At 43.1% G+C, this 26,889-nt stretch overlaps 2 protein-coding genes across 7 annotated transcripts in view; one reads left to right on the top strand and one right to left on the bottom strand.

Annotated features, from left to right (window-relative positions):
- Nucleotides 1-10,458, top strand: part of ITSN2 (intersectin 2) — a 270,233-nt gene extending 259,775 nt beyond the window's left edge. For all 6 annotated transcript variants that reach the window (XM_040348499.1, XM_040348497.1, XM_040348495.1 and 3 more), the window contains 4 exons: nucleotides 1,874-1,956; nucleotides 3,062-3,145; nucleotides 5,521-5,694; nucleotides 8,843-10,458. In XM_040348499.1, the coding sequence (XP_040204433.1) occupies nucleotides 1,874-1,956; nucleotides 3,062-3,145; nucleotides 5,521-5,694; nucleotides 8,843-8,982 (481 nt within the window). In that variant the 3' untranslated portion in view covers nucleotides 8,983-10,458. The remainder of the gene's footprint in view (nucleotides 1-1,873; nucleotides 1,957-3,061; nucleotides 3,146-5,520; nucleotides 5,695-8,842) is intronic.
- Nucleotides 10,459-21,133: 10,675 nt separating this feature from the next.
- The window catches only part of FAM228B (family with sequence similarity 228 member B), a 59,525-nt gene continuing 53,769 nt past the window's right edge, over nucleotides 21,134-26,889 (bottom strand). The window contains exon 9 of the mRNA XM_040348503.1: nucleotides 21,134-22,154. Coding sequence (XP_040204437.1) covers nucleotides 21,959-22,154 — 196 coding nt within the window. The 3' untranslated portion in view covers nucleotides 21,134-21,958. The remainder of the gene's footprint in view (nucleotides 22,155-26,889) is intronic.

Raw genomic sequence — 26,889 nt, 5'->3', positions numbered from 1 at the left:
GCCCTGTCTCATCAGTGCAGCCTCATCAGCGCACATCAGTGAAGGTGAAAAATTACTTAAATTTTTATACCAGAAGCTAAGAAAAACTTTTTTTTTTTTTTTTTTAAGAATTCATTTTTTTCCCCCATTTTTTCTTTAAAAAAAAAAACACTGGTGATTAAATACCACTATAAAAAAGCTCTATCTGTCTCAAAAAAAGGCAAACATTTTGTTTGGGTACAGCATTGCATGACTGCACAATTGCCATTCAAAGTGCGACAGCACTGAAAGCTAAAAATTGGCCTGGGCAGGAAGGCGGTAAAAGTGCCCAGTAGTTAAAGGTTCATCAATTACAGGCAAAGATTGTAGTCTAACCCTGTGAATATCTGGCTTGCCAACCTGTTGACAGGTAACACAGGGCTAGCAATATTTGGCTGCCTGTACTCATGTAAGGCCAGGAAAAATTATTGGACCTTCATCTTATTAATGTGTTGGAAATAAGGTGATTAACATAGACGTGCACAGGGGATGTTCCTGGTTACACCCTAATCACTCCGATTCCCCCTACTGCCCAGGCGCCCCGCCAACCGCAGTGCTGCTGGCTTCCCTCCTTTCCTCTCCTCTTCCCCTGGATGCTGCGGGGGATGTTTCAGGATGGAGAGTGGGGGGGAAAGAGGCTAATCAATATGTCATTTAACAGCCTCTTTATTTTCTAAATGAACACAGTGAACACACTCACTCACTGTGTTCAATCATATCCGGAGCTTGGCAAACTGTGTTTACTATGCTTCAGTTTGTGAATGAACAAGAAGCTGCTCAGCACTGAGCACTACCATTCATTCAGTGTCCAGTGCAGCTGAGGCTGCAGAAAAAGGCACGTGTGTTTGAGCTTTGGGGTGCACACCCTAATGCAGTCAGGTGCACACACCTATGGTGATTACACTTTTCAAACTGCAAAATACATATAGGTTTTATTTTTGTACCTGCCAAAGATGTGTTATTCTGATCAGCCAATCTGAACAGACAAGGAGATAAGGTAACATTTATTTCTTGGCTCTGCAGTTCAGCTGCATGTGTCTCCTCTTGGCAAATAGCCATCGCCATCATCTCCCTTTCCAGTGAGCTGATAGGAAACAGTACTGCTAAACCAGGAGGAAGCAGATTGACCTCGCTGACTAGTACATATCACAAGAATGACTGAGCTAAATCGCACATCCTTTTTTTATTCTTTATATGTAGACATATATGCATTTGAACTGCCTACTTAAAGGGGTTGTAAAGGTATGTGTTTGTTTTTTCATCTTAATGCATTCTATGCATTAAGGTGAAAAGAAAACTCAGCATTAGCGCCCCCCCCCCCTCCGAACCCCCGTTTACTTACCTGACCCTTCGAAAGTCCCGCGCAGTGAATGCGCAGGCTTCTCGGTTGGCTTCTCCACTCATTTATTGGTTGATTGAGCACAGCCCAGCCATTGGCTCGCACTGCTGTCAATCATATTCAAAGACGCGGGGCGCAGGGGGGCGGGGCCGAGTGATAGTGAGCGGCTATAGCCACCGGCTGTATCACGGGAGCGCCCCCACAAGGACTTTCCACCATGTGAGAGAGCTTGGATGAAGGTGGAAAGTTCTTGGGGGGGGGGGGGAGCTGAGACAGCCGCCGAAGGACCCCAGAAGACCAGGTTTGGGGCCACTCTGTGCAAAACGAGCTGCACAGTGGAGGTAAGTATAACCTGTATTTTTTTTTTTTCATCCTCTTTAGCGATCCTTTAAATCTATTTTATCTCTTTATAAAACATCCATTTCTAATGTTTATGGAAATGTCACATTTTCTCCTATATCCCAACTTATCGGCTGAACAGTGTGATTGTGTACTATCCAATGTTCTCTTTACTAGGACTGCCTGGGTTCAAAAAATCAAAGCTGCCTCTGAAAACTTCATTGACACAGAGAAGAAGAAAAGGGAAAGGGCATATCAAGGTACAGTTATTACATACATACAATTATAAAGGAGGTCCGTCCAAACCCAGCTGTTCACTCAGTGTACAGATATAACGGCACTTTTGAGGTTCTGTACCTTGGTTTTATGATGGCCAAGGCAGGGAGCTTCTCATTCGGGTGAGGTCTTCTACTGAAGCCACAAGGAGATATCGGATGCCAAGATGTGATGGAACTACCAGCACCCATCCAGAACTTATTGTACTGACACTGTACATGTGCTAATTATCTTCTACTTTCATTGTATTTTATACATTTGTGGTGTTCCATCTGCCTTAGGGGATCAGACTAAAGCCTGGTACACATGGGCCGAATATCAGTTCAACAGAAACCGGCCGACATTCAGCTCATGTGTACATCAGTCTGTCCTGCTTCTGTCGAACGGGCATACTGGAAACCAGCATCTGATCAGTGGTGGCAGCCAATGGCTGCAAGAACTGATCGAAGGGTTCTGGCAGGTGGACAGTCCCTCTGTCAGAACATAATACCTCAGCAGGGGAGATTGTCGTACTAACTTAACATCCGATAATTAGTACTGTTTTGTTTTTCGCTCAGCTCTATGTTGAACGAAAAAAACAAAACACGAATAGTGTGTACCAGGCTTAACCAAGAATATGTGTGTGAGCCGCTCAGGCTGTATAGGAATGATGCCTGTGCCCACCACTGTAAGTGCTGGCTTGGAAGCAAGCTTTTCTATGCTCCAAGAGTGACTAGGTGTCCCCAGGAGCCATACATCAAGCCAAGACCTGCTGTATAATCCTGAATGGCAGTCTCACCCTGGCCCCCCAATCCATTTCACTCCGCCCACGAGAGTTTACTCATGGGGATCTGGTGGGTGAAGTGAACCACGTTGGGGGTCCAGGCTGAGACTGCCATTCACTATTATACAGCAGTTCCTTGTGTTGATGTGCGCCTCCTAGAGAACACCTAGTCACTCTCTACCAGGCTTAACTTGTTTGATTTTTAGCCAAACAAATTTTATATATATATATATATATATATATATATCCTTTTATTATTAGCACAGCGGTTATTAATATACTTTGAGTTTTTATCATTTGTCTTTCCTTCTATTTCCTCTGTTTAGCGAGGTCTCACAAATCCTCCGGAATTGGACGTTTAATGGTGCAAGTCATTGAGGCATCTGAACTAAAGCCCTGTAAACCCAACGGTAAGAGCATTGTCTGTTTGCTCGGGCCATTGTGACTAGTAAATGGCATAGAAAATGGATTAGCAGAGGTTAGAATGGGCATGGTTCAGAAACACTGGGCTATTACACTTTCTACAGTAAAAACCGTCAGTCCTTATTAACTGGTATGGGTAAATGTTTTTTTCCTGCAGTAACAAATTAAAACCCATTTAAACTATCTTGATGTATTATTTTAATGTAGCCAGGCTGCATATACCATACCATATACTTTTTATAAAAATGAGGTGCTGCAGCAAAGATTCAGATACCTTGTGCTGGCAGCATATAGGAGAGTCGGACCTCTGCACTCTCACACAACAGTCTCCCAAGGGGTCATACATGCCCCCTCAAACATTACTCTAATCAACAGACAGTGAGAGTGTGCCAAACCACTCAGCAGCTTCTGCACTTGTGGTGAGGAAGAACCCCATGATTACCTTATGTGGTCCAAAGTTTACGGAGAGGACTCCAAACAGAGATTAGACTTTAACTATATAGGTATCATTTTTCATCTGTGAAATGCTATACATATGTATATGGTGAAAGTTGTTTGGCTGTTAAGTTCAAAGCATTACCCTGGACTTCCGTAATAAGTTTGATGTCTACTATGTAAAGCCATACACAGTCGAATTTCAAACATATTTTATTTTAAAAATCAGAAAGTTAGTTTTTTTGTGATCCGATAAAGCCACCATTGATTTTTGGAATTCGGCCAACCAAGCCTTCATGTTGCTACAGAAAAGAATTTTCGTGGCTGGGAATATTCTTTTCTTGCACATGCGCATTTCTATTACATTTTTCGCACGATTCTCCCATCATTGATTAGAAAATCGTTAGTTTTTCAAAAAAAATTCCAATATGTCCGATTCCTCAGATTTGATTGCCGCACGAAAATCGGCTGTTGCTGCAGCCCACTAACGGTGCGAAATTCGTACGAAAATTCTTTGATACGATTTTCGAAAGGAAATTATTTCGAAATTCGAGCCGTGTATGGCCGGCTTTAGTTTGTGTGCTACTGATTATTATTACAGCACACAAAATCAGGAGGACATTCTTATCACTCTGAACATTCCACACTCCATTCCAGAAAAAAATTATGGGTGATGAATTTAAAGCTGAGCTCCAGCCAAACAGCTAATACGGTAAGTTAAAATACACATACACTATGTTACCAAATGTATTGGGACACCTGCCTTTACACGCACATGAACTTTAATGGCATCCCAGTCTTAGTCTATAGGGTTCAAAATTGCGTTGGCCCATCCTTTGCAGCTATAACAGCTTCAATTCTTCTGGGAAGGCTGTCCACAAGATTTAGGAGTGTTTCTATGAGAATGTTTGACCGTTCTTCCAGAAGTGCATTTGTCATCAGGCTCTGATGTGGAAGGAAAGCCCTGACTCGCAGTCTCCGCTCTAATTCATCTCAAAGGTGTTCTATCGGGTTGAAGTTCCTCCACCCCAGACTCACTTATCCATGTCTTTATGGACCTTGCTTTGTGCACTGGCCAAATCATTTGGGGGAGAGGGGGTTATGGTGTGGGGTTGTTTTCCAGGGGTTGGGTTTGGCCCCTTAGAAGGGACCTCTTAAGGCGTCAGAATACCAAGACATTTTGGACAATTTCATGCTCCCAACTTTGTGGGAACTGTTTGGAGTTGGCCCCTTCCTTTTCCAACATGACTGCGCACAAGGGCACAAAGCAAGGTCCATAAAGACATGGATGAATGAGTTTGGGGTGGAGGAACTTGACTGGCCTCCACAGATAGAACACATTTGGGATTAATTGGTGCAAGGACTACGAGCCAGGCCTTCTTGTCCAACATCAGTGCCTGACCTTACAAATGCGCTTCTGGAAGAATGATCAAACATTCCCATAGACGCACTCCTAAACCTCGTGGACAGCCTTCCCAGAAGAGTTGAAGCTGTTATAGCTGTTAAGGGTGGGCCAACTAAATATTGAACCCTACAGACTAAGACTGAGATGTCATTAAAGTTTGTGTGTAAAGGCCGGTGTCCCAATACTTTTGGTAATATAGTGTATGTGAACTGTCTTATATGCCAAATGATTTGCAATTCTGTGCGGCCGCTCTTGTAATTTCATACAAATCTACCAGAAAGCACAGCCAGTAGGGTGACTCTTCTTTCTATGTTATAGTTGAGGAATACAGTGCTGTCACCTTCCCACCCACAGCTTGCTGAATGGATCGTAAAAGAGCAGCAAAACCCTGATAAGTCATCAGCCCTGTCCTCTCCACCTCTCAGTGCATGGCTGAGCCTACCTGGCTCCTAACATGTTTTCCCATTATGAGGGTTGCGGTGCAGGAGGTGATTATTTTTCTGAAACATGCTTATTTTGCAGGAAAGAGTAACCCATACTGTGAGGTCAGCATGGGATCGCAGAGCTACACCAGCCGTGCAGGGACTGACACCTTGAACCCAAAGTGGAACTTTAACTGCCAATTCTTCCTGAAGGATCTGTATCAGGATGTGCTGTGCATCACAGTGTTTGATCGAGACCAGTTCTCTCCTGACGGTGAGTGTGGTGTGCTGTCACCGTGGGGTGCTATTCTGAGACTGGAACCAGAATGTTTTGTCAGATGTCTCCTTGCAAAATGCAGACCCTGTTCACCCAGGAATTGGATGTAAGCCATCATGCAGAATATGCACTTTTAAAGTGGTTCTAAAGCCTTAAATTTTTTTTAGCTTTTATGCCTTTTTGTGCTGCAGCTGTCCCAGGTGTATTAATTATACCATGTAACTTGTTACTATTTATTAAACAAAATATATTTTTAACTACACAGACTGTCCTTCACTGCCTTAGTAGCCTCTCGGTTGTCCCAGGGGTCACCACCTCTTGGTTTCCCTGTCGGGGCAACAACCTTTCTTTTGTATATGCCTGTTGTTGGCTACGGCGGTGTTCCCCTAATTAGAGGAAGTGATAACGTGTAAAAAACTGGGACACTTATAACCTTAACACAGTGTGGTAGAGGAGGCTTCGCTCATCCTTCTTTTTATAAGCTCCCCCCAGACACCCGCCTTTTTTCTTACCTGAGCCCGATCCAATCCAGCGATGTGCACGAACGCAGCGGGCTCCAACTGCCGTCTCTCTCCTTATTGGACAGATTGATGGCAGCAGGAGCCATTGGGTCCCACTGCTGTCAATCAAAGACTTTGACGGAGGGGAGGGAAGGGGGCAGAGCGGGCTAAGTCTCGCTGTCTGTGTCAATGGACATAGCAGTAGGACTAAGGAGGGAGCCCGCATGGGTGCCCTCAGAGAAAGCGACTTTCTGTGGGTGCACCCAATGAAGAGGGGCCTGGAGCACCTGCGGGGGTCACCATTGCACAGAGCTGGTAATTATAGGCATATTTGTTTCCTTTTAAAAAAAAAAGGAAGGTTTACAACCACTTTAAAATCAAGATAGAAGCTCTTAATCTAGCCATAGATGGGTAGAATTTCAGCACGGGCGCGCCACCTCCCCATTTTTTTTTTTAATGCACCTGATTAGAGACAGATGCTCTAATAGGCTTCAAAATAGGGTGGGCTCTGGACACAGAGCATCGCCCTCGGAGCCCACCCAGGTGTGTTAGAATAGCAAATTAATATTTGCTAATCTAACACTGAATCTTCTCTCCGCCAATCAGGAATCGCGGATGTGAGACGCGTTTCCCGATTGGCCGAAAGAAGAAGCGTTCTGACGGAAGCTGCCAAGCAGGGGAAGAAGATGCCTGCTCGTGATGCCCGCAGAGGAGAGCCGAGGAAGCCACCAGTCAATGAGGTAAGTGCTCTTAGGAAAAGTCTTAGGCCCCGTACACACGAGAGGATCGATCCGCTGAAATTTTATCCGTGGACCGGTTTCAGCGGATAGATCCCCTGGTGTGTACAACCCAGTGGATATTTTTCCGCAGATTTTTTTCGGGCCGATGGATTTCCAGCGGATCAAAATTTCTTAGCATGCTAAGAAATCTATCCGCTTGAATCCAGTCCAGCGGATTGATCCGCTGGTCTGTACAGACTCAGCGGATCAATCCGTCCGATTCCATCCCTCGCATGCGTCGTAATGATTCGACGCATGCGTGGAAGTCCTTATATTACAACGTCGCCGCGTCATCATCGCGGCGACACGTCACCGCGGAGGGAATTCCGCGGGGATTTTGATCTCATGGTTAGTACAACCATGAGATCAAAATCCGCCAGAGGATTTATCTCGTGTGTACTAGGCACAAGGAGTATTCGATTATTCAAAAGATTTCATTTTTTTTTTTTTTAACATTTGATTTTGTAATGAATGGATTTTACCGAATGAAAACCACATACTGTACACTGTTGGGAAAATTAGAACACATTTCTATCACTGCGAATGCCGATTTTGACCCACTAACGATTAAAAAAACAAATTTTCTTAGAACATCCTAAGATTTCTATTTGAAATTTTACCCGTCTGTGGCCAGCTTTGAAACATCCTTCAGCTGTTGTCTGGGATAGTCGAATACAGATACCGAAGAAGAACGCTTTATTCAGCCAAATTAGAAATTTATATTTTCATGTTTAGCAAGCATATTGTAGTGTTTTAGTACTAGCTGACATCTCTCCCGTGAATGCAAAGAAAACTTAAAGGTGTAAGTCATCTGGTCCTAGTGATTTATTCACATTTGTTTTTTTTTTGTCTTTTTTTTTTTAAAACCGGTTTCTGTCGAACACAAAGGGTACATTCAATATAATGTTATTGGCATTACTGTTGTATTGATTATACCCCTCATATTCATTTGCATAAACTGAGGAAAGAAATGTACCGTATATAAAACAGTTGCCTTCTCCTGATCATCTTTTATGCAGTCAATATATGTATTGGGTACTGGCAGACTGCAGCTCAGGGTGCTTTGTGGTAGTCAAGAGTGCAAAGTAGAAGTTTTCATCTCTCACAGTAGGGTCCCTTTAAAAAAATACATTATCTAAGCCCAAGAACAAAAAATGTGCATGGTGACCTGTCCTGCTAGGGAAAGGGAGGAGAAATGCATGCAAGGGGTTAATTAGAAAATTTCAGTTTTGAGGTGGAGGGAGAGCAGACTAGAGGACATTTTAAAGGGAGAGCCGACCGCAGGACAGGTGGAGGGCGAGCTGACCACAGGACAGGTGGAGGGCGAGCTGACCGCAGGACAGGTGGAGGGCGAGCGGAGCAGAGGATTGGTGGGGAGGGCGAGCGGAGCAGAGGATTGGTGGGGAGGGCGAGCGGAGCAGAGGATTGGTGGGGAGGGCGAGCGGAGCAGAGGATTGGTGGGGAGGGCGAGCGGAGCAAAGTATTGGTGGGGAGGGTGAGCGGAGCAGAGAATTGGTGGGGAGGGCGAGCGGAGCAGAGAATTGGTGGGGAGGGCGAGCGGAGCAGAGGATTGGTGGGGAGGGCGAGCGGAGCAGAGGATTGGTGGGGAGGGCGAGCGGAGCAGGGGATTGGTGGGGAGGGCGAGCGGAGCAGGGGATTGGTGGGGAGGGCGAGCGGAGCAGAGGATTGGTGGGGAGGGGGAGCGGAGCAGAGGATGGGTAAAAGAGTAAAAAAGATCGGTGTAGTGTCAGAAGTCTTGCATTCATAAATAAGGGCTGCTAAGTAAAGATGACGTCCGTATTGGGCAACTGGAAGAACGAACCGATGGCTAAAAATACATTTTAATTTCCTTTTATTTCTTCTTAGACTTTTTGGGCCGCACCGAAGTCCCAGTGGCAAAGATCCGAACTGAGCAAGAGAGTAAAGGCCCAACCACTAAACGTTTACTGCTCCACGAAGTGCCAACAGGGGACGTGTGTGTGAGGTTTGACCTTCAGCTGTTCTAAGGGATAAAAATTCTCCATCATTACAGCTGGGTTCTGTTCATGTGCACTAGGACCAACGGTCCACAACTTTCACTGTCCGTGTTCTCATATCTTGGCCCACTTGCATGGTCCCCTGCCACCTACCTATGCAAACCCAAGTTACATGACCCCCAGTGCCTTTCACCCTTCAAGACTGCACAGCTTGTGTTTGCAACAGTTCTACCGTTTTGGTGCCAGGTGAAAAGAATCCACACCTTTCTGGAACTCTGACTAGGACCTGTGAAGATACATGTGGCTCATCTTGCAAACTAGGTGCCATGTCATTTATGAGCTTCGGTTAACTTTTTTTATTGGCAACTTCAAGCAATGGGCAAAGTCATTCAGCGAACAACAAATTCTGCCTAGGAAATGTTGCAACTGTGCTAAAGTCAAAAAGCCCTCTCAATCTACTTTTACAAAATTAGGTTTAGTGGGGTTCTCACAGGACTTAGTAGGACTTCCGCCTCTTGTCACATGCTGTTCCCCTTCTGAGTCCCAGGGGCAGTGCTCTAAACCTGGGCACCCTTGGCCTGTATTTTGGTTCAGGTAATCATAGGGATTTATCAAACAAGGCAGCCAGCTGCACAGGGATGAATATGTGAATTGGAGAGGAAAAGCTGTGTCATTGATTGCAAAGAGTTTGGCTGCAGCGTGCCTTAAAGGTTCCCCATTGGAAATGTATGGATTATACTCGGTTATCATTTAATTTGTTAGTTTTTTTTTTTTTTTTTAAAGGAGCGACATGGGTTTAAGAAACATTTATATGAACTCTTTGCTCCAAAACACTGTAACTTGCGGATGTAGAATGTGTGTTGTTTAAAGAGAAATCCAATTTAAAATTTTATAGGAATTTCAGAGAGTATGAAAGTGACAAGGAAATAGAAACATATATTTATAGCAATGTACATATTTATATTGAAGGCAAAGACACACTGGTATGCAAAGTTTTTATATTTATGACAAAAGATTATTTAACATGGAAATAGCAAAGGAACTCCGGGCAAGCAGGCAATGAAAATGCATATAGGTGAGCGATCTTATCTGCCAAATTATGGGCATTTCAGTTCAGCCGGTCTTGTGATCCGAACAGTACAGCCAAATCAGACTCCTCGGTTTTCTGTACTGCGGTTAGGCAATGCGGTTTGGTCGTTGCCTCAAGCCTGCTCATTGCACAACAAAGGATTGGTAGCATAGTGATGAGGACCTCACTCTGTGCAAGGTAGTAGAACGTGATCGGTTCATGGTGCTGATCCTCTTTTTCCCAGTTTGAGTCCTGCTGTGCAGGGCATCACAGGAAACTAATGAAAAGACACAATCGGGTATATGTACTTGTTTTGTTAAATACATTTAATCATTTCCTAAGGAATACATAACCGGATTAAATAAATATATTCAGGGCCTTCCTGGAGTTCATCTCTAAATCAAACTTGTCTTGAAATAAACATTACAGGAAAGAAACAAATGCCTCCCACATTTCTCTTAAGACAGATCCACTTTAAGAAAACACTATTGCCCTTTTCATTTTGTATCTAGGAGTTGGGCATTGGCAATACTAATAGCTACATTTTTCAGTGAGGCGTTTATAAAAACTGCAGGGAACAAAATCAACCAATCAGATAATTGCTTTTGTTTTGTAACCTGCTTATTACCAATTGAAATATGATTGCTTATGGACAGCATGGACACTATGCAGCTCTGCTAACATCTGCTCAGCTTACATTTATTTTGAGTTGTATATAGAACACTTTAAAGTGGAGTTCCACCCATAAATATAACATTACATCAGTAGTTTTAAAAAAATGTCATTAGTCCTTTACGAACATTTTTTTTTTTTTTTTTAGATGCCTTCAAAGTGTTGTTGCTAGGCAGAATAGTTAATCTTCCCACTTCCTGCACCTAGGTGCTTAATGCTTCCTAACCTACACCGCACAGACTCCTGGGAATGTAGTGGGTGTAACTTTCCAGGAGTCTGTGCACTCCCCAGTCTCAAAGAATCATGTGACTTGGACAGCACAGGTGCTGAAACCTGATCTGACACTGCTTGTGCAGCACTGAGCATGTGCTAGATCTGCAAGGCTGAAATCCAGGAAGTCATACAGTCTGGCTTCATGATGCCCACACTTAAGATGGCCCCAGTCAATTTCTATTTTATAAAGTGTGTAAATGCTGTAACAACCTAACAAAACGGACCTTAGTTTACAGACTAACTTTACTAGAATACATTAAGCTTGTGTATTACAGGGGTATTTATATTTAGAAAGTGAAATTGTGGCCGGAACTCCGCTTTAATCCAGATTCGTCGGGCTTCTTAAAGGGTTTTGGGGTATGCAGCATCTTATTCCTTGATTCTGAGCTGTGACTCCTCCCAGTCATGTTCCATTGAGCGGGGGAGAGGCTACAATGGTCTTAGATGGTGTGCAAACCAGATTAGACATTGGCATGATTTTACAGACTGGTACAGGAAACTGGAGAGATGGGTTTAAACGATGAGTGCCATGATGGGAATCAGAGCCAGTCAGCAGCTAGGCTAAGCTCTCTTCTGCTTTTATATGCTGCATCTCCCCCTTTTGAGAGGAAGCTCCCTTGCGGGGACCAGCACAATTCTTAATATAAGTTTCCAATCTTTTCCACACTCTATCCAAATAATGGTGGGAGGTGGGTTTTTAACTAAATAGTGCTAAGTGTTTAAAATGCAGCATGAGCAGGGGGATTGAAAGCTTATATAATGGGTGTCAAAGTAGTGCTTATTTCTGACGTTTCAACAAAATGGCACCTATGGCCTTCACTCAGAAAAAATGGAGTACATTGGATTAAACGGATCAGGTCACAAATGCATGCAGTGGACATGGGCTGAAGCTTCTGCTCTGGTCTGTGTTTCTCTTACAGTTGCTCAGCACTGGAAAGTGTAGGCACACTAACTATAGTAAGCTCCCTACATACAAACAAGTTCCTTTCCAGGAGCTCGTTCTTAGGTACAACTTGTTCGTAAGTCCAATTAAAGATCAACGCTCGCAGACAAAGGCTGCAAACGCTCATTAATGTGTTCTGGTAGAGGAGCACCACATCAGAACACAAAGGCACAGCGCTGCACCAACATTAATACGGCGATCTGTCCGTTTTTTTTTTCTTTCATCCCCCTGGGTTGACCGAAAAAACTGAGTGTTTGCACCCAGCTTTACAGGATTGGACATGACACATTTGTATCTTTGAAAGTTTGCAGGTTGAATGTTTGTATGTAGGGGACTCGCTGTATTTTAATTCCAAGCATTGGATGCATTAGAGTACCTTTGCGTGAAAACACCAAAACGGAGCAGTGCGGAATCTGCTAGTTTGTACAGAATTGAATCTGGTTTAAATATTACTGTTTTCTTCACATGTATACATTGTATGAAACTAGCAATGCCCAACCTGGGATATAAATGTTAACAGTCAGCTCCACCCAAAGCAGATATTTAAGGTCACCAGCAGGTTGGTACACTTACCGACTTCCTAATTTCTTGAAGACTGCAGTAGAAAGACTTTCATTGTAGAAACTGCCAGGAACACCGGCTATTACTGAGAGATTGTGTCAATGGAGTCACCACAAAATTTAGGAACCTATGGGTAATTTACACCACCTGGGCCCACCCACCCCCTTAAATATCTGCTTTGGGTGCGCACAGCCTTTGTTTTTTTTAACTGTGTGCTACGGTTAAATCGGAATGCATGTTTCTTTTACTGACAGGTCTCTAGTTGTGTTGTTCTATAATTATGCTAACTTTAAAGATTTAGGGCTTTATGCTGAGAAATCAAATATTTCTAGCATTCTTTCAATCAAATGCAGATTTCTCTTGGCTCCAGCTGAGTTGTCTGGAGACAGGTTCAGGTTCTCCCCTGATGCTGTTCCAACTGAGATGACTGGCCACCCTACCCAATAAAGAGCTCTCATCATGTTCCCGCTATTGCATCATGATGTAACATGCATCCATTTCAATTGTGAAAGATCAAAGAAAGTTGCCTATTCAGGAAGTTTGTACAGGCGGTCTGAGATTTTGTTATCCCAAAAAATAGAAATGCCTCGGTGAGTAGAATTTGGTCCAAAAAACACCTTGGCGCTCAACCCAAGGGGGATCTTCTATCACGCTTCTTTCCGCAATGCCCATCAAGGGTGCAGCCCTCCACCAACTGGGGAGACCTCCAAACAAACTGCAAAAAATATACAGGAGGGCGGAACCACGTTGTGCATTACCATTGATACGTTTTATTAAATACACATAGATAAATGGATACTCTCATGGCAATAAAAAACATCAAGCAAAACATATCTGCTCCAACTGGAACGTAGTGTGACATCATCCTGGGAACAAATGATTGGAAAGCTGATGCGTTTTGGGGGTCATGCCTCTTCAGAGCTGTGTCCAATTATTTAATTGTTCCCAGGACAAGTCACGTTTCGTTTTCCAGTTGGAGGAAATCTGTTTTGCTTTAGGGTTTTTTTATTTTTATTTTATTTTGGCACGTGAGTATCCATTTGTCTATGTGGACTTAATAACACATATCAATGGTAATGCACAATGTGGTTGTGCCCTCCTGTATGTTTTTTTGTGGTTCGAATAGAATCGTGTCCCTGAGACACTCGGAAGACAATCCTGCTCCAGGGTGAATTCCCTTGGATTACTGTTCGTGGTAGTACCACAGGTCGTAGCATGCCATGACGGTTGGGGGGGGGGGGGGGGGGTTGTAACAATGTTACGTTACCAAATACTTGAAAACCTTCTAATCTCAGATTAACATTTCTCACCTCATATTTAAATGATCTGAATGTTTTTGCAGTGCCTAGTTGGATTCTCAAATCTGGTATACATATTATAGGAATGTATTAAAAATGAACAAAGTGGAGCCTCAACCAAATCTGTATTTTAATTGTATTTTTTGGTTACGGTATAGTGGGGAAGGCTCCACTTTTATCTTTCTATTACTGTCTTTGCCTCTTTTGTGAAGTTTTTATGAGGGAAGTAATTTATCAGTCTGAAAGAAGTGTGAATTGCCCACAGCCTTTTATCATTCTATACTGCTAGAAGAATAAAATCTCAGGCAAATCTTATTGGCTGCCATGAGGCAACACAGACGGTTCTTCAGACATTTGAGCTGACTGTTCATGTTGGACACTTACCTCTGGAACCTGATTTGTAAGTGATCTAAGAAAACTGGGCTGCTGATGCTCTTGATAAGGAGTCCAATAATTTGTTTTTAGGATAACTTCTTAGAAACATTTTTTTCTTTATCGCACATTCCAGGATACAGGGTATATTCATCTCCATTATGATAGGGTTATGCTGCCACCATCCATTACATAGTTTATCTGGTTGAAAAAAAGACACAAGTCTATCCAGTTCAACCGACAGAAGAAAAAAAAAGTGTTTGATGATTGGACAAAAAAAAATGGCAGGAATTACCCCTCCCAGTTAGACATCACTGGCGGTCCGGCGGAGTAAAAAACGGAAACAAGCATGGGTAAAGCTGCAGGATATGCTTATCAAAACTGCGGCATGTTGTCTCTTAAGAACAGGAGAAAAAGCTTAAAGTGGTTGTAAACCCATGAAAAAGAAAAAAAACCTTGCAAGACAGAGGCATAATGAGCTAGTTTGCATAGCATACTAGCTCATTATGAAATACTTACCTTACCCCGTAGCGGTCTCGGGAAACACTGCTCTGCCCGGCGACATGTCTCCCGGAGTTATTACTGGGTATCGCGGGCTCCGGCACTGTGATTGGCTGGCGCCGCGATGACGTCGCTCCCACGCATGCTCGCGGGAGCCACTGGTAATGGCACATCAGCTAAAGCAACGGCGCGACTGTGCTGTTGCTTCAGTGTGCATGTGCCATTTGCAGGTTTAGGAGATATCCACGGTAGCTACAGGTAAGCCTTATTATAGGTTTACCTGTAGTGAAAAGTGGTATGTAAGGGTTTACAACCACTTTAATGGTAAAGTGTATGAAAAGCAAAAAATGTGTAAAGTTTTGGATAAAGTGGGAATCGAATCGGTTAAGACCTTTTTTTTTTTTATTCTGTCTTTATCCAATCAGGGAGTTTTCCCTTCACTTTCTGTCCCAGTTCAGTAGATATCCTCCTTAAAGTCACTAAAACAGGTTTAGCCATTGGAAGATTTCCCATAACTTTTTATACTATAGACCAGGGGTCTCCAAACCTTTCAAACAAAGGGCCAGTTTATTGTCCTTCAGAATTTAGGAGGGCCAGATTGTGGCCAGTGGGCGCAGAAAATGTCCCGGGCCCAGCATCAATGAGAATAAATATGGCCTCAGGGTTGGTGGTCAGTTGGAGGAGGAGTAGTGCCCCTATCAGGAGGAATGATATCCCATCATTGGTATCAGTGGAAGAAATAGTGCCCCCTTGTTGGTGTCAGTCGGAGGAATAGTGCCTCATATCAGTGTAAGGAATAGTGCCCCAAGGGCCGTATAAAGGCTAGCAAAGTGCCACAGTTTGGAGACCCCCTGCTATAGACCAACTTTTTTTCGGCAATTTTAACACTTGAAATTACTTTGTAGGCTGAAGGAACCTCCGCTAGTAATTACTATATCTACAGCTCACAGTACATTGGTGCGATGGTCAGTGGGAAGAATGTTCCTTACGCTTGAGGTCCTTGGGAAGAATCCCACTTACACATCACTAAAAAGATCATTGGTGTCTATGGTTACTTATCTGAGCGGCAGAGGGTGATCAGCGCTCGTGGAACCCCTAGCAACCTCAGGAGGAACCCTGGTCGAGAGAGGCTGCCGTAGACAATGGTCACCCAGGACCAATAGTGAGGCTTAATCTCCTTTTAGCAAAAACTGGATTTACTTACTTTACTGTGCATGTGGGTACAGAGAAATAATGGCAGAGTTGCTTGACTTTGCATTCTACTTAAAAATGGATCAAAAACTGACCCCCATTTAATAATACCACTAACCGTGGTCATACTAGTGACACCATGTAGCTGTTACCTTGTCCAAGACGCAGTGTAGGCTTCCAGCCACTGGTTGGTACTATGACCGCAGGTTTTATCATGCTTATTACTACATCCAGATCTCACAAATACTGCACCAAACCCCTCTTTAGATAATGTTAAAATGTATGGTATTTGAAGTATATCAGTTGGTCTACGCTTTTTTTTTTTTACAGTGTGCATTTGAAGCTGCAGCAAGTCCAATGGCCTCCACCTCATTTCCTGGCTGAAGGATATCCAGCATAATTTAGATAAGCCTTACTGCCCCTTGCCCACCACTTAAATGTGTTGAAACTGACTTAAAGTGCCTATAAACCCTTACATGTACCCAGTGAAGAGACTGGCTTCAGGTAATACAAAGGAGTGAAACAAATCCTCCTACATAAGTTGTACCTGCAGTCTTCTCTTCTCTACATCCATTCAAAGTCCAGAATTTATAAAGCTTGTCTGAGAGTTTAGAATAAAAAGGGGGTGGAAAGCTGAATTTGCACTCTGCAGAACTCAGTAAGGGGAGCTCTGAGAGCTGATTGGAGGGAAGGGACGCACCCCCCTTCACACATCACACAGGGGAGGCATAAACAGATTACATTTTAGCTTTAAATGGCAGCTAATGTACTACACAGGGAAGCTACAGAAACATGTCCCATTTTAGATGCCGATAGTGGAACTATGACATGCATGTTCATGTAAAAAGCAAGGTTTTTGTTTTATATTATATCCTTTATCATGTTGTTTTTTGCCATTTCCTGCACCTGTATGTCCATTTCACTGCATTTCTTTTATTTTTAAGCAGCACTTTCCTTATGACTTCTACCTATTAACCCTTTATGGAGGAAACTTGATTTGAAGTGAAATAATGCATAAAAATGGTCATGTTAATATATCTATTCTATGGTTGCATTACACTGTGTTTATAAACAGGTATATTGCCTAATATATGATGCCTTAACTGACAGACAGGGTTCTTTTAAGATAGATGGTATGCAGTATTTCTAATGTTTTATTTGACCCAATTTAACACTGGTTACAGAATCTTATTCTATTATTGTATTTTTATTGCTGAATGTTTTGACATTTTATGCTCAGGCAAAATTGTTTGGATAATCAACGCTGCGATTGAGGAAAGAGTTTATTTTCAATGCTGTGAATTGCAATGTTCTGCAGATCCTGTATGTATGTGTATATATATATATATATATATATATATATATATATATATACACAAACTTGTGTATAACTGTATTTTGTAGCTGATCTTCCTGTCTGAACTGCATGTCACTATATCCCTGCTGAAATGTATATAAAAGGAATCAAAATCTTGTGTTCTGAATCTTTCTAATCTCTCTGTGTCCTCTGTAATTATAATGGGAATAATGTGCAGTGGGTTGTCATATATCAGAATAAGGGTTATAGACAAATGCTGGGGTCATAGAAACAACGAGGGAGAGGTCCTAGATCTACAGTGCTGTGAAAAAGTATTTGCCCCCTTCCTGATTATTATTATTTTTTTTGCATATTTCTCACTCTTAAATGATTCAGATCATCAAACTAATTTTAATATTACACAAAGATAATCCGAGTAAATCCAGTTTTTTAATTATTTCACTTAAGGGAAAAAAGCTGTTCAAACCTGCCTGGCCCTATGTGAAAAAGTAATTGCGCCCTCCCTTGCTGAATCACGAATGAACTGTGATTAGCCACAATTTTTTGGAAAGCGGAGTTAAATTTGACATGCCATACCCAGGTCAATTATTGCCAGACCTGTTGAATCAATAAATCACATAAATAGAAGCTGTCTGACAAAGTGAAGCATGCATAGGGCTGCCATCAGGGGGGGTACCGCCAATACAACTGTAATGGGTTCCGGGAGCCCGCCCATGCCAGAAGAAGGCAGGACGGGTGAAGGGGAGCCGTGTTGTGCACTATAGAAACTATCTCACAGCTTCTGCTGCTCTCTGTGTCATTCAGCTCAGACATCAAGCTCTTTACTGTCACCTTTGGCTACTATGTGCATGTACATCCAATATGTGAGCTGCCCGTACTGTGATCCTCTGTGTCAGCAACATGTCGGCTTTGTGAAAACGAGTTGGGACTAGGTAGGAAGGTTTCTTTTACAAGTATTGGCTGTGAAGGAAAGGGATGGGGGCAGTTTCTGTACAGGTCGGGCACAGGGCTTGTGTGTTTACAGAGTTGTGTATGTGTGGGGCTGACATATTTATACAGGTGAGGGTTGGCATATATACAGGTGTGGGAGGGGCTGGCATATTTATACAGGATGAAGTGGTGGCTGAGTGCATACAGGTGAGGTGGCCGGTGTGGATTCGGTGGGTTGGCCCGTGGGCAAGCCCTGGGGAATGTTGGTGGTCAGGCTCAGGGGGGGCCCTAGGCCTAAAGCTGTGTAAGGGGGCCAAAAATTTCTGATGGCTGCCCTGAGCACGTTAACGGATCACAAAAAGCCACACAATGCCACAATATAAAAAAATAAAGAACAGATTAGAAACAAAGTAATGTACAAGTATCAGTCTAGGAAGGGTTTCAAAGCCATTTGCCTCAAGTAAGATCAGTTTTCATGAATCAACAATAAGAAAGAGACTGGGCAAAAATGGCATCCATGGGAGAGTTCCAAGGCTAAAGCCACTGCTGACCAAAAAGAACACAAAGGCTCATCTCACATTTTCCAAAAAACATCTTGATTGCCCCCCAGACTTTTAGGCAAATATTCTGTGGACTGATGAGACAAAAATTTTACTTTTTGGAAGGTGTGCGTCCCGTTACGTCTGGCATAAAACCAATACAGCATTTCATAACAAGAACATCATACCAACAGTCAGACATGGTGGTGGTAACGTAATGGTCTGGGGCTGCTTTGCAGCTTCAGGACTTGGACGACTTACCATAATTGATGGAACCATGAATTCTGAGCTCTACCAGAAAATCCTAAAGCAGAATGTCTGGCCTTTAGTTTGTGACCTCAAGTGCACTTGGGTTATGCAGCAGGACAATGATCTGAAACACAACAGCAAGTCCACTTCCAAATGGTACAAAGAAAGCAAAATTTAGGTTTTGGAGTGGCCTAGACAAACCCCGGACTTAAATCCAATTGAGATGCTGTATTATGACCTTACAAAGGCTGTTCGTGCTGGGAAACCTGCCAATGTGACTGAATTAAAACAATTCTGGAAAGAAGAGCGGGCCAAAATTTCTCCACAGCAATGTGAAAGACTCATTGCCAGTTATCGCAAATGCTTCATTGCAGTTGTTGGCGCCAAGTGTGGCACAACCAGTTATTAGGTTTAGGGGGCAATTACTTTTTCACATAGGTTTGAACAGTTTTTGTTGCCTTGAATATGAAATCATCATTTAAAAACTGCATTTTGCATTTTGTTATCTTTTGTGTAATATTTGTTTGATGATCTGAGTCATTTAAGTGTGACAAATATGCAAAAAATCAGAAAGGGGCAAATACTTTTTCACAGCATTGTATGTGTTGGCCTAATACGTTTACATTATTATATAAAGCACATGCCTGATTTGTCAATATAACTACATACTAGAGATATAACTCAGCTTAAAGTGTATGTTAACCATAAGAGACCCTTAAATAAATGTTTCTTCTTGTCCCTGTGGGTCCTTAGGACATCATGCACACTGGCCCATGTGCCTGAGATCCTTGTGTTTGTGTATAGGTCAGAAGGCACAGGTGCACCATCCAGCCCCACTGCCAGCAGCCTGTAAAAGTCAGAGCCTAAAAATGCTTCTGCTGGACGCTGTATGCCGCCTGAAATGCACACATTCCAGCATTTGTCGCATATGACCCTTAGGCTGGGTTCACACCATCCCTGCACCCGCAGCAGGGATCTGGTGCATCCTGGTTCACCATTTCAGGTCTGATTTCAGCCCAAATTTTGGACTGAATTCGGACCTGAAACGGACCAAAAGACACACAGGGGGTTATTTCCAAAAGGCAAATCCACTTTGCACTACAAGTGCAAACTGCACTTGAAATTGCATTGAAAGTGCACTTGGAAGTGCAGTCGCTGTAAATCTGAGGAGTAGATCTGAAATGAGGGGAAGCTCTGCTGATTTTATCATCCACTCATGTGCAAGCTAAAATGCTGGTTTTTATTTTCCTTGCATGTCCCCCTCAGATCTACAGCGACTGCACTTCCAAGTGCACTTTGCATTTGTACTGCAAAGTGAATTTGTCTTTCGTAAATAACCCCCACAAGTGTGTTTCTGCAAAACGCATCAGACTTGCTCCAAAGATATGTGAACTGACTCTATGGTGTGAACCCAGCTTAAATGTTAGTACTGCTCAGTACAGTGTCAAGCCATCACATTTTTCTGCATAGATTTTTACAGGCTGCTGGCAGCAGGGCCGTATGATGCACTTATGCCATCTGCTCATATAAAAATGCCAGAATCTTGCGCACAGGGGCTAAACATCCAGTGTGCATGAGCCCCTATACAATTTTTTTTTTTCATCTGCAGGGATCCTTGAAATGTGAGCAAGTTGGGCCCACCAGCATCTATACTTCCACCCCCTTCTTTCAGGAATGCATTTCTGCCGCTTCTATTATGCACGGTCCTTCCGTGGCCTACACTGAGCTAGTGACCCCCCTAGAAGTCCAATCGTGTGTATGATGCTTAAGTCTATTTCCACAAGGTTGCAAGAAAGTGGGTGCAAGCTTTTAGCCCAGTGGTACAGGATCCCTGTTGGGCTGTACCGCATGTTCCCTGGTGTCAGCCCCAATTGCTGGAGATGTGGCCTGGCCAGGGGTTCAATTCTTCATTTATATTTTTGGTTGTGTCAGAGAAGCCAACCTTTTTGGCGGGATTTATGTGCCCTGACATACGGACTTGTTCCTGAAACGGAACCCAGTGGCCCGCCTCCTGCACCTATAAATGTAAATTCCAACATTCTCTGGGGCATCTCATCAATGAGGCTAGGGTGTGTATCCCAGCACAGTACCCATCACCTCCCACCGTGCAACAGTGGATAATATCCACAAATTACGTCATACACATTCGTTTTTTTTCTGGTATTTTGTCGCTGAAAATAAAGAATTTACAAAACAAGTAAGCACACAGGACTTCCTGTTTTGGGGTGACCACATTTCCCATTGCCTTAGAAATTAGTCGAAGTGTTTTCTGTTTCATTATTTTTTTTATTAAATTCTGCAGTAACATAGCAAGCAAAACACCCGCGCAGGGGCTTAAGACAAAGAAAACGGTATACACAGACAATAGACTAAAGCAAATAAACCAAATTACCTAGACCTTGGAACATAACAAAGTGGATAGTTGGAGAGGCATCGCACTGCCTTCAAGGCCACTTTCAGCATAGACATGAATGGGCAGTTTGGCCCACTATTTGTGTTAAGCCTATGAAGGATAATCTGCAGGTGCCCCCTTGTTCCTTTAGAATTACCTTTATAGAATTTAGAAATTCTGAAAAGGGGTGGAAACCCTCCACTCTCCCTTCCCTTTACAGTATACAAACAGCAGATAATCGCTACTATAAGGAGTTAACCAAGTTCCACAGCCACCGGGATTGTGTGTGAATCTGACAAGCAGACTCCTGTCTGTCAGATGGAAGCATTCAAGCGGCTGCGCTGCCTCATGATTGCTTCCACATAACCGCAATAACAGCCCCAGCCCAGGACTACATGTCCCATGAGGCATTGTTCCTCACACATTCACAAATTCCCAGGGACTTACTGACATGTATGAGCTGTGTACCGAGTTGTATGTGTGCTGCATTGTATTTTCTGATATGTAAAGAAATAATGCATTCTGTATGCAGGCCAACAAATTGGTTGACCAACTAATCGGTTATGAAAATAGTTGACAACCATTTTCATAGTTGATTAGTTGTTTCAGCTCTAACCGTTCCACTCACCAAACATAATGCTGCCCTCCCCCCAATACCAAACCATACCCACCACCTCCCCAACCTATAACCAAATGCTCTATATTGTGATCATCGTGACTGTGTGATCTGGACCCCATTGCTTGGAATATGCTGGCATGGAAGATGTCTTGACCGAAAACTTCCTCTTATGACAGACGTTCCTCTCAGTGTTGAAGATCTCAGGTGGGTATTTGGTATCGGCCCATGTCTTGAAGTCTAGAGTTCCTTGGTTAACAGATCCTCTCACCCTCTGTCTACAATTAAACAGATATAATATCTCAAACAGGAAGGCCAAACAGTGGTATAGTAGCAGATGCAGCAATCTCTAGCAGGGTCATGTTCCACGGTGTCCTAGTTCTAACCATGATTTATTTATAACTGTCACTTTTCATAATCGTACATTACAGAACACAGGGGTCTTCATATTCATGACTATTTGGGGCATGCTACCACCTACAGGTGTATAGACCCAGGCATAACCCCATGCAGCTCAGCTATATCTTTAGTTTTTAACTAGTATCCTTGGGTAACGGATTAGCCTTACAAATGTCTCTCTGAAGATTTTCTTTCAGAGACTTAGTTCCTCAGTTCCTGGCCTTTTTCTAATATCCTTACCGAGGTAGAGGACGGCTTTTGTTACAACCAAGAGTGACTGTGCCCAGATCCAGCGTGTGAATGTTGCCTGTCGGGGCTGAATCCTGTGGGCAGCAATCTGAGGTACAATGTGTCTGCTGACCTCACTAGCACAGTGCTTTACAAGTCTAGGAGTCAAGTCCCTGAAGGCCGGGTACCATGCACCCATTTTGTGAAGATTAGGCCTTCCTGCCCTGAAATGCCCTTGCTATGGTTGAGCGATGGCCCTCAAGTTGTATCCCCTGTCTGGGTACCAGGCACAGCAAATATTAGGGCACTTGTCTATAATGGGGTGATTTGCCACACATGTTCTGGCTTAAGCTTACACTCCTCTCAGCCGAGTGGTCGCTGCCTTAATGGGTTTCACATACCTACAGTATTAACCCTCAGCAAGTCCTGATTCTATGCAGATAGAGGTTGGGCGGGTGGAAATCTGGTGCACTGACACAAACACTCCTAATGTTTTTATAACCAAATAATGATACTACCGGTATGTTATTCTAATGTTCAGATTCCTTGCTCCTTCTGAGGAAGTAGACCTTTGGTTTAAAACACACTTTGAGGATTATATACCTCCCTGCTTCAGTGATGTCCAATGTGATCAGGAGATATGACCAATATTTTGATAATATAGAGAAGAAACAGTTGTTCAGGGAGATAACGAGCAGTGCACATTTGCTGTGGTCATGTGCATTGCTCTATGAACACTACACATCCCACAGTCTATAGTCCCTAGTCCATCTTGGGAATAAGAAAGAGGGGGTGGCTATGTTCCAACATTCAGTGGGACTATGGAGAACAAATGTAGGCACCCTCTAACAGGAAGTGGCATCACATCAGCAAAAAAAAAAAAAAAAAAAAAAAGAATTTGGAGATGTGGAGGAGAGCAATAGAAAGTTCTTTTATTTATTTTTTTTTACCCAAAAGTCACAGGCTGTCCTGTCTGTGACTTCTGAGTCTAAGAAAGCACTTTCTATTGCAGTCCTGGGTCTGCGGCATGATGTGCAAAGGCTACAAGCTAGAGATTTGTTGCTTTATGCACTAAAGAGTATGTTGGAACCACAAAAAATGGTGACCTTTACAGCTCTGGGCCCTCACAGCCGTACAGGAGGGGGAAGAAGGTCACACAGTTTGTATTAAAACCTGGTTAAGGTTTCCAAGCCAAACTGACACCTAGCCTATTCTGGGTGTCTACAAGTTTCAGGATGGAATCCACCAGATCGGTGACTGCTTTGCTTCATCAAAGGGACCTTCTGATGTTAATGGATATTAAGGAAGCCTAAGTACACATCCTGACTTTTCAGACTCACCAGTGGTTTCTGTGATTCACAGTGGAGGGATCACCACTTTTTGTGGCATTGCTTTTCAACCAGTTCACAGCACCCGGGGTGTTCACCAAGGTATTGGAGGTCACAGTCCTGGGGTTGTTGAGTACCTGGGGTATGCCGCTCCTCAGGAAGCAATTAGCTCAAAGGATGATTTTGAACAGCCAGCAGACAGTACAGGTCCTAGAACTGTTCAGTTAGGTGCTGAACCTTTCAGAAGTAAGTCTTAGTTCAAACTCAACATCTGAAGTACTTGGCCTTAGTCCTTGATAGTGCGGGTAAAGGTACTGCTCCCACAAGATAAATGCCTGCCTTTTCAATACCAGGTGGGCTCCCAGAGGTCATGAAAAATGTCCTTGATTAGGGATTGCATGAAGATGCTGTTAAAGATGGTAGTCACTTTTGGTGCGATCCCCTATGTTCGGTTTCACTACAGCTCTTCAGCAAGCTTGTCAGTATGAGACAAATGTCAGAAGTCCTTGGACCTACTGCTGTATCTGATTCCAAGATGAGATTGGCTCTGGAATGTTTGATCTCCATGCAGATGCTGGTACATTCTTCTGATGCAAGAGAAGTTCTTGACAATGGATGCTAGCCTGTCAGGCTGGGGATGTGTTCTGGAGAACCTCTCAGTTCAGGTAACATGGTTTTCAGGGGAGCAGAAGTTGCCAATCAACATTTCACTCCTCAGGCAGATGTGGACCTTATCTCATCTTTGGCAGAACTATAGGTTCCAGCCCACTCCACAGGGGTCCTTAAGTGTTTGCAGTAGATGCCCTGGTGACTCCTTGGGTTCAATTGTACCTTATCTATGTTCCTTTCACTTCAACTTATTCCTAACCTGTTGCACTGGACAAAGGTATACGACATCCGGGTGATTCCTTTAGCATCTGCTTGGCCAAGAAGAACCCGGTATGTAGATATTGTGGATCTCTTGGCAGATGAGCCGTGGGCTCTTCCAGATTTGCTGTCAAAAGGACTGATTGGCTGGTAAAGCCCAAGCCCTGAGGAATAGGGGTGTTTCTGACTCTGCCATCCCTACCCTCTTCACTGCAAGATAGTCACCATCCAGGAAGCTGTACCACAGTACATGGAGAGTCTTTTTCACCAGATGTGAGGTTCATAAGTTTCCAGACTAAATGTCGTAGGGCGCATTTCAGCTTTTTTCCAATCTGGTGTGGAGATGTTTTGGCATTGAAAGCCATCAAGGCACACATCTTGGCCTTCGCTGTTGTTTTTCAGAGACCTATTTCTTTGTGAATGCCTTTGCGCAAAGTGTCAGGCAAAATGATCTCCCTGAGCATCCTTGTCTCCGCAGAACCTTAACTTGATGTTGTCTGTTTTTCAGACTTCTCTTTTTGAACGTGTGAGTGATTCCCTTATTGTCACTTGCACAAGGCTACATTTTTGGCAGTCATTACCTCAGATCACAAGTATCAGTTGGCTGCATTTTCCTGCAAAGAGCCTTGTCTGGTTCTCCACAAGCATAAGGTTGTGCATAAGGTTGTGTTGAGACCTCAGTCTTCTTTCCTACCTAAAGTGGTTTCTTCATTGCACTGGAAGCCGGACATTGTTGTGTTGCCATCTTTTTTTCAAAATCCTAAGAAGAAGGATGCTCTTTAAATGTTAAATCTTAAATCTGATTCCCTGCTTGTTTTGCCTGAGGGTCTCCGCAAGGGTCAGGCTGCTTCTCAATCTACTATTTCTAGGTGGATTCATCAGCTCAATACTCAGGTCTATGGTATCAGGCTAATTTGCCTGCCACAGTACCAATAGAAGCATCACTGTGATCAATTTATTAATTAGAAGAAGCCTACAAGTTCAGAAGTTTTGCATTTATTGACTTACAATGGGACATTTCTTATATAGATTGTGTGTGTGTGTGTGTGTGTGTGTGTGTGTGTGTGTGTGTATATACACACACACACACACACACACACACAGGTCCATTAATCACTTCAGGCCCAGGCCAATTCTGACACTTCACTCCTACATGTAAAAATCATATTTTTTTTTTGCTAGAAAATTACATAGAACTCCCCAAACACTATATATATATGATTTTTTTTAGCAGAGACCCTATAGAATGCAATGGCGGTCATTGCAACTTTTTATCTCACACTGTATTTGCGCAGCAATTTTTCAAACGCATTTTTTCATGCTTTAAAAAAAAAAAACAGTAAAGTTAGCCCAATTTTTTTGCATAATGTGAAAGATGAAGTTACTCTGAGTAAATAGATACCCAACATGTCACGCTTCAAAATTGCACACGCTCGTGGAATGGCGCAAAACTTTGTTACTTAGGCGACACTTTTTATTACTGGTTACATTTTCTGAGTTACAGAGGAGGTCTAGGGCTAGAATTATTGCTCTCGCTCTAACGTTCATGGTGACACCTCACATGTGTGGTTTGAACACCATTTTCATATGTGGGCGGGACTTGCGTATGCGTTCACTTCTGCGTGCGAGCACACGGGGACAGGGGCACTTTAAAAAAAAATATTTATTGTAAATTTTCCTTTTTTTTTTACCCCGTTTTTTTTAATGCAGAGGCCAGGCGTGACTTCAGCGTTCTCCGACTCGCCGATCACATCGTGAGTCGGGAGAAGCACTGGAGGGCGATAGGAGGGGGGGGCCCTTCCGATGCCCGTAAGAACAGCCGCCATGATCATTCTTATGGTGCAGGGAATCGCCGGCTGAAACCAGCAATATCTGAATGATGCCTGTAGCTGCAGGCATCCTTCAGATATACCACCACAAAGCCCAGGATGTCATATGACGTACCCTGGGCGCCAAGTGGTTAATATTTGGACACAGGCACAATTTTCATACTTTTGGCCCTGTATGCCACCAGAATAAAATTATAATAAAACAATCAAAATAAATTTGAAGTGCAGACTTTTTCAGCTTTAATTCAAGGGGTTGAACATAAATATCTAATACTCATTTTAGGAACTGCAATCATTTTTATACAAAGTCCCCCCATTTTCAGGGGCTCAAATGTAATTAGACAAATGAATAAAATCATAAA

This window comes from Rana temporaria, chromosome 4 (assembly GCF_905171775.1).
Source record: "Rana temporaria chromosome 4, aRanTem1.1, whole genome shotgun sequence".
Taxonomy (NCBI): Eukaryota; Metazoa; Chordata; class Amphibia; order Anura; family Ranidae; genus Rana; species Rana temporaria.
The sequence above is the reverse complement of the archived record's forward strand: the minus strand, read 5'-3'. Positions and strand labels throughout refer to the sequence as shown.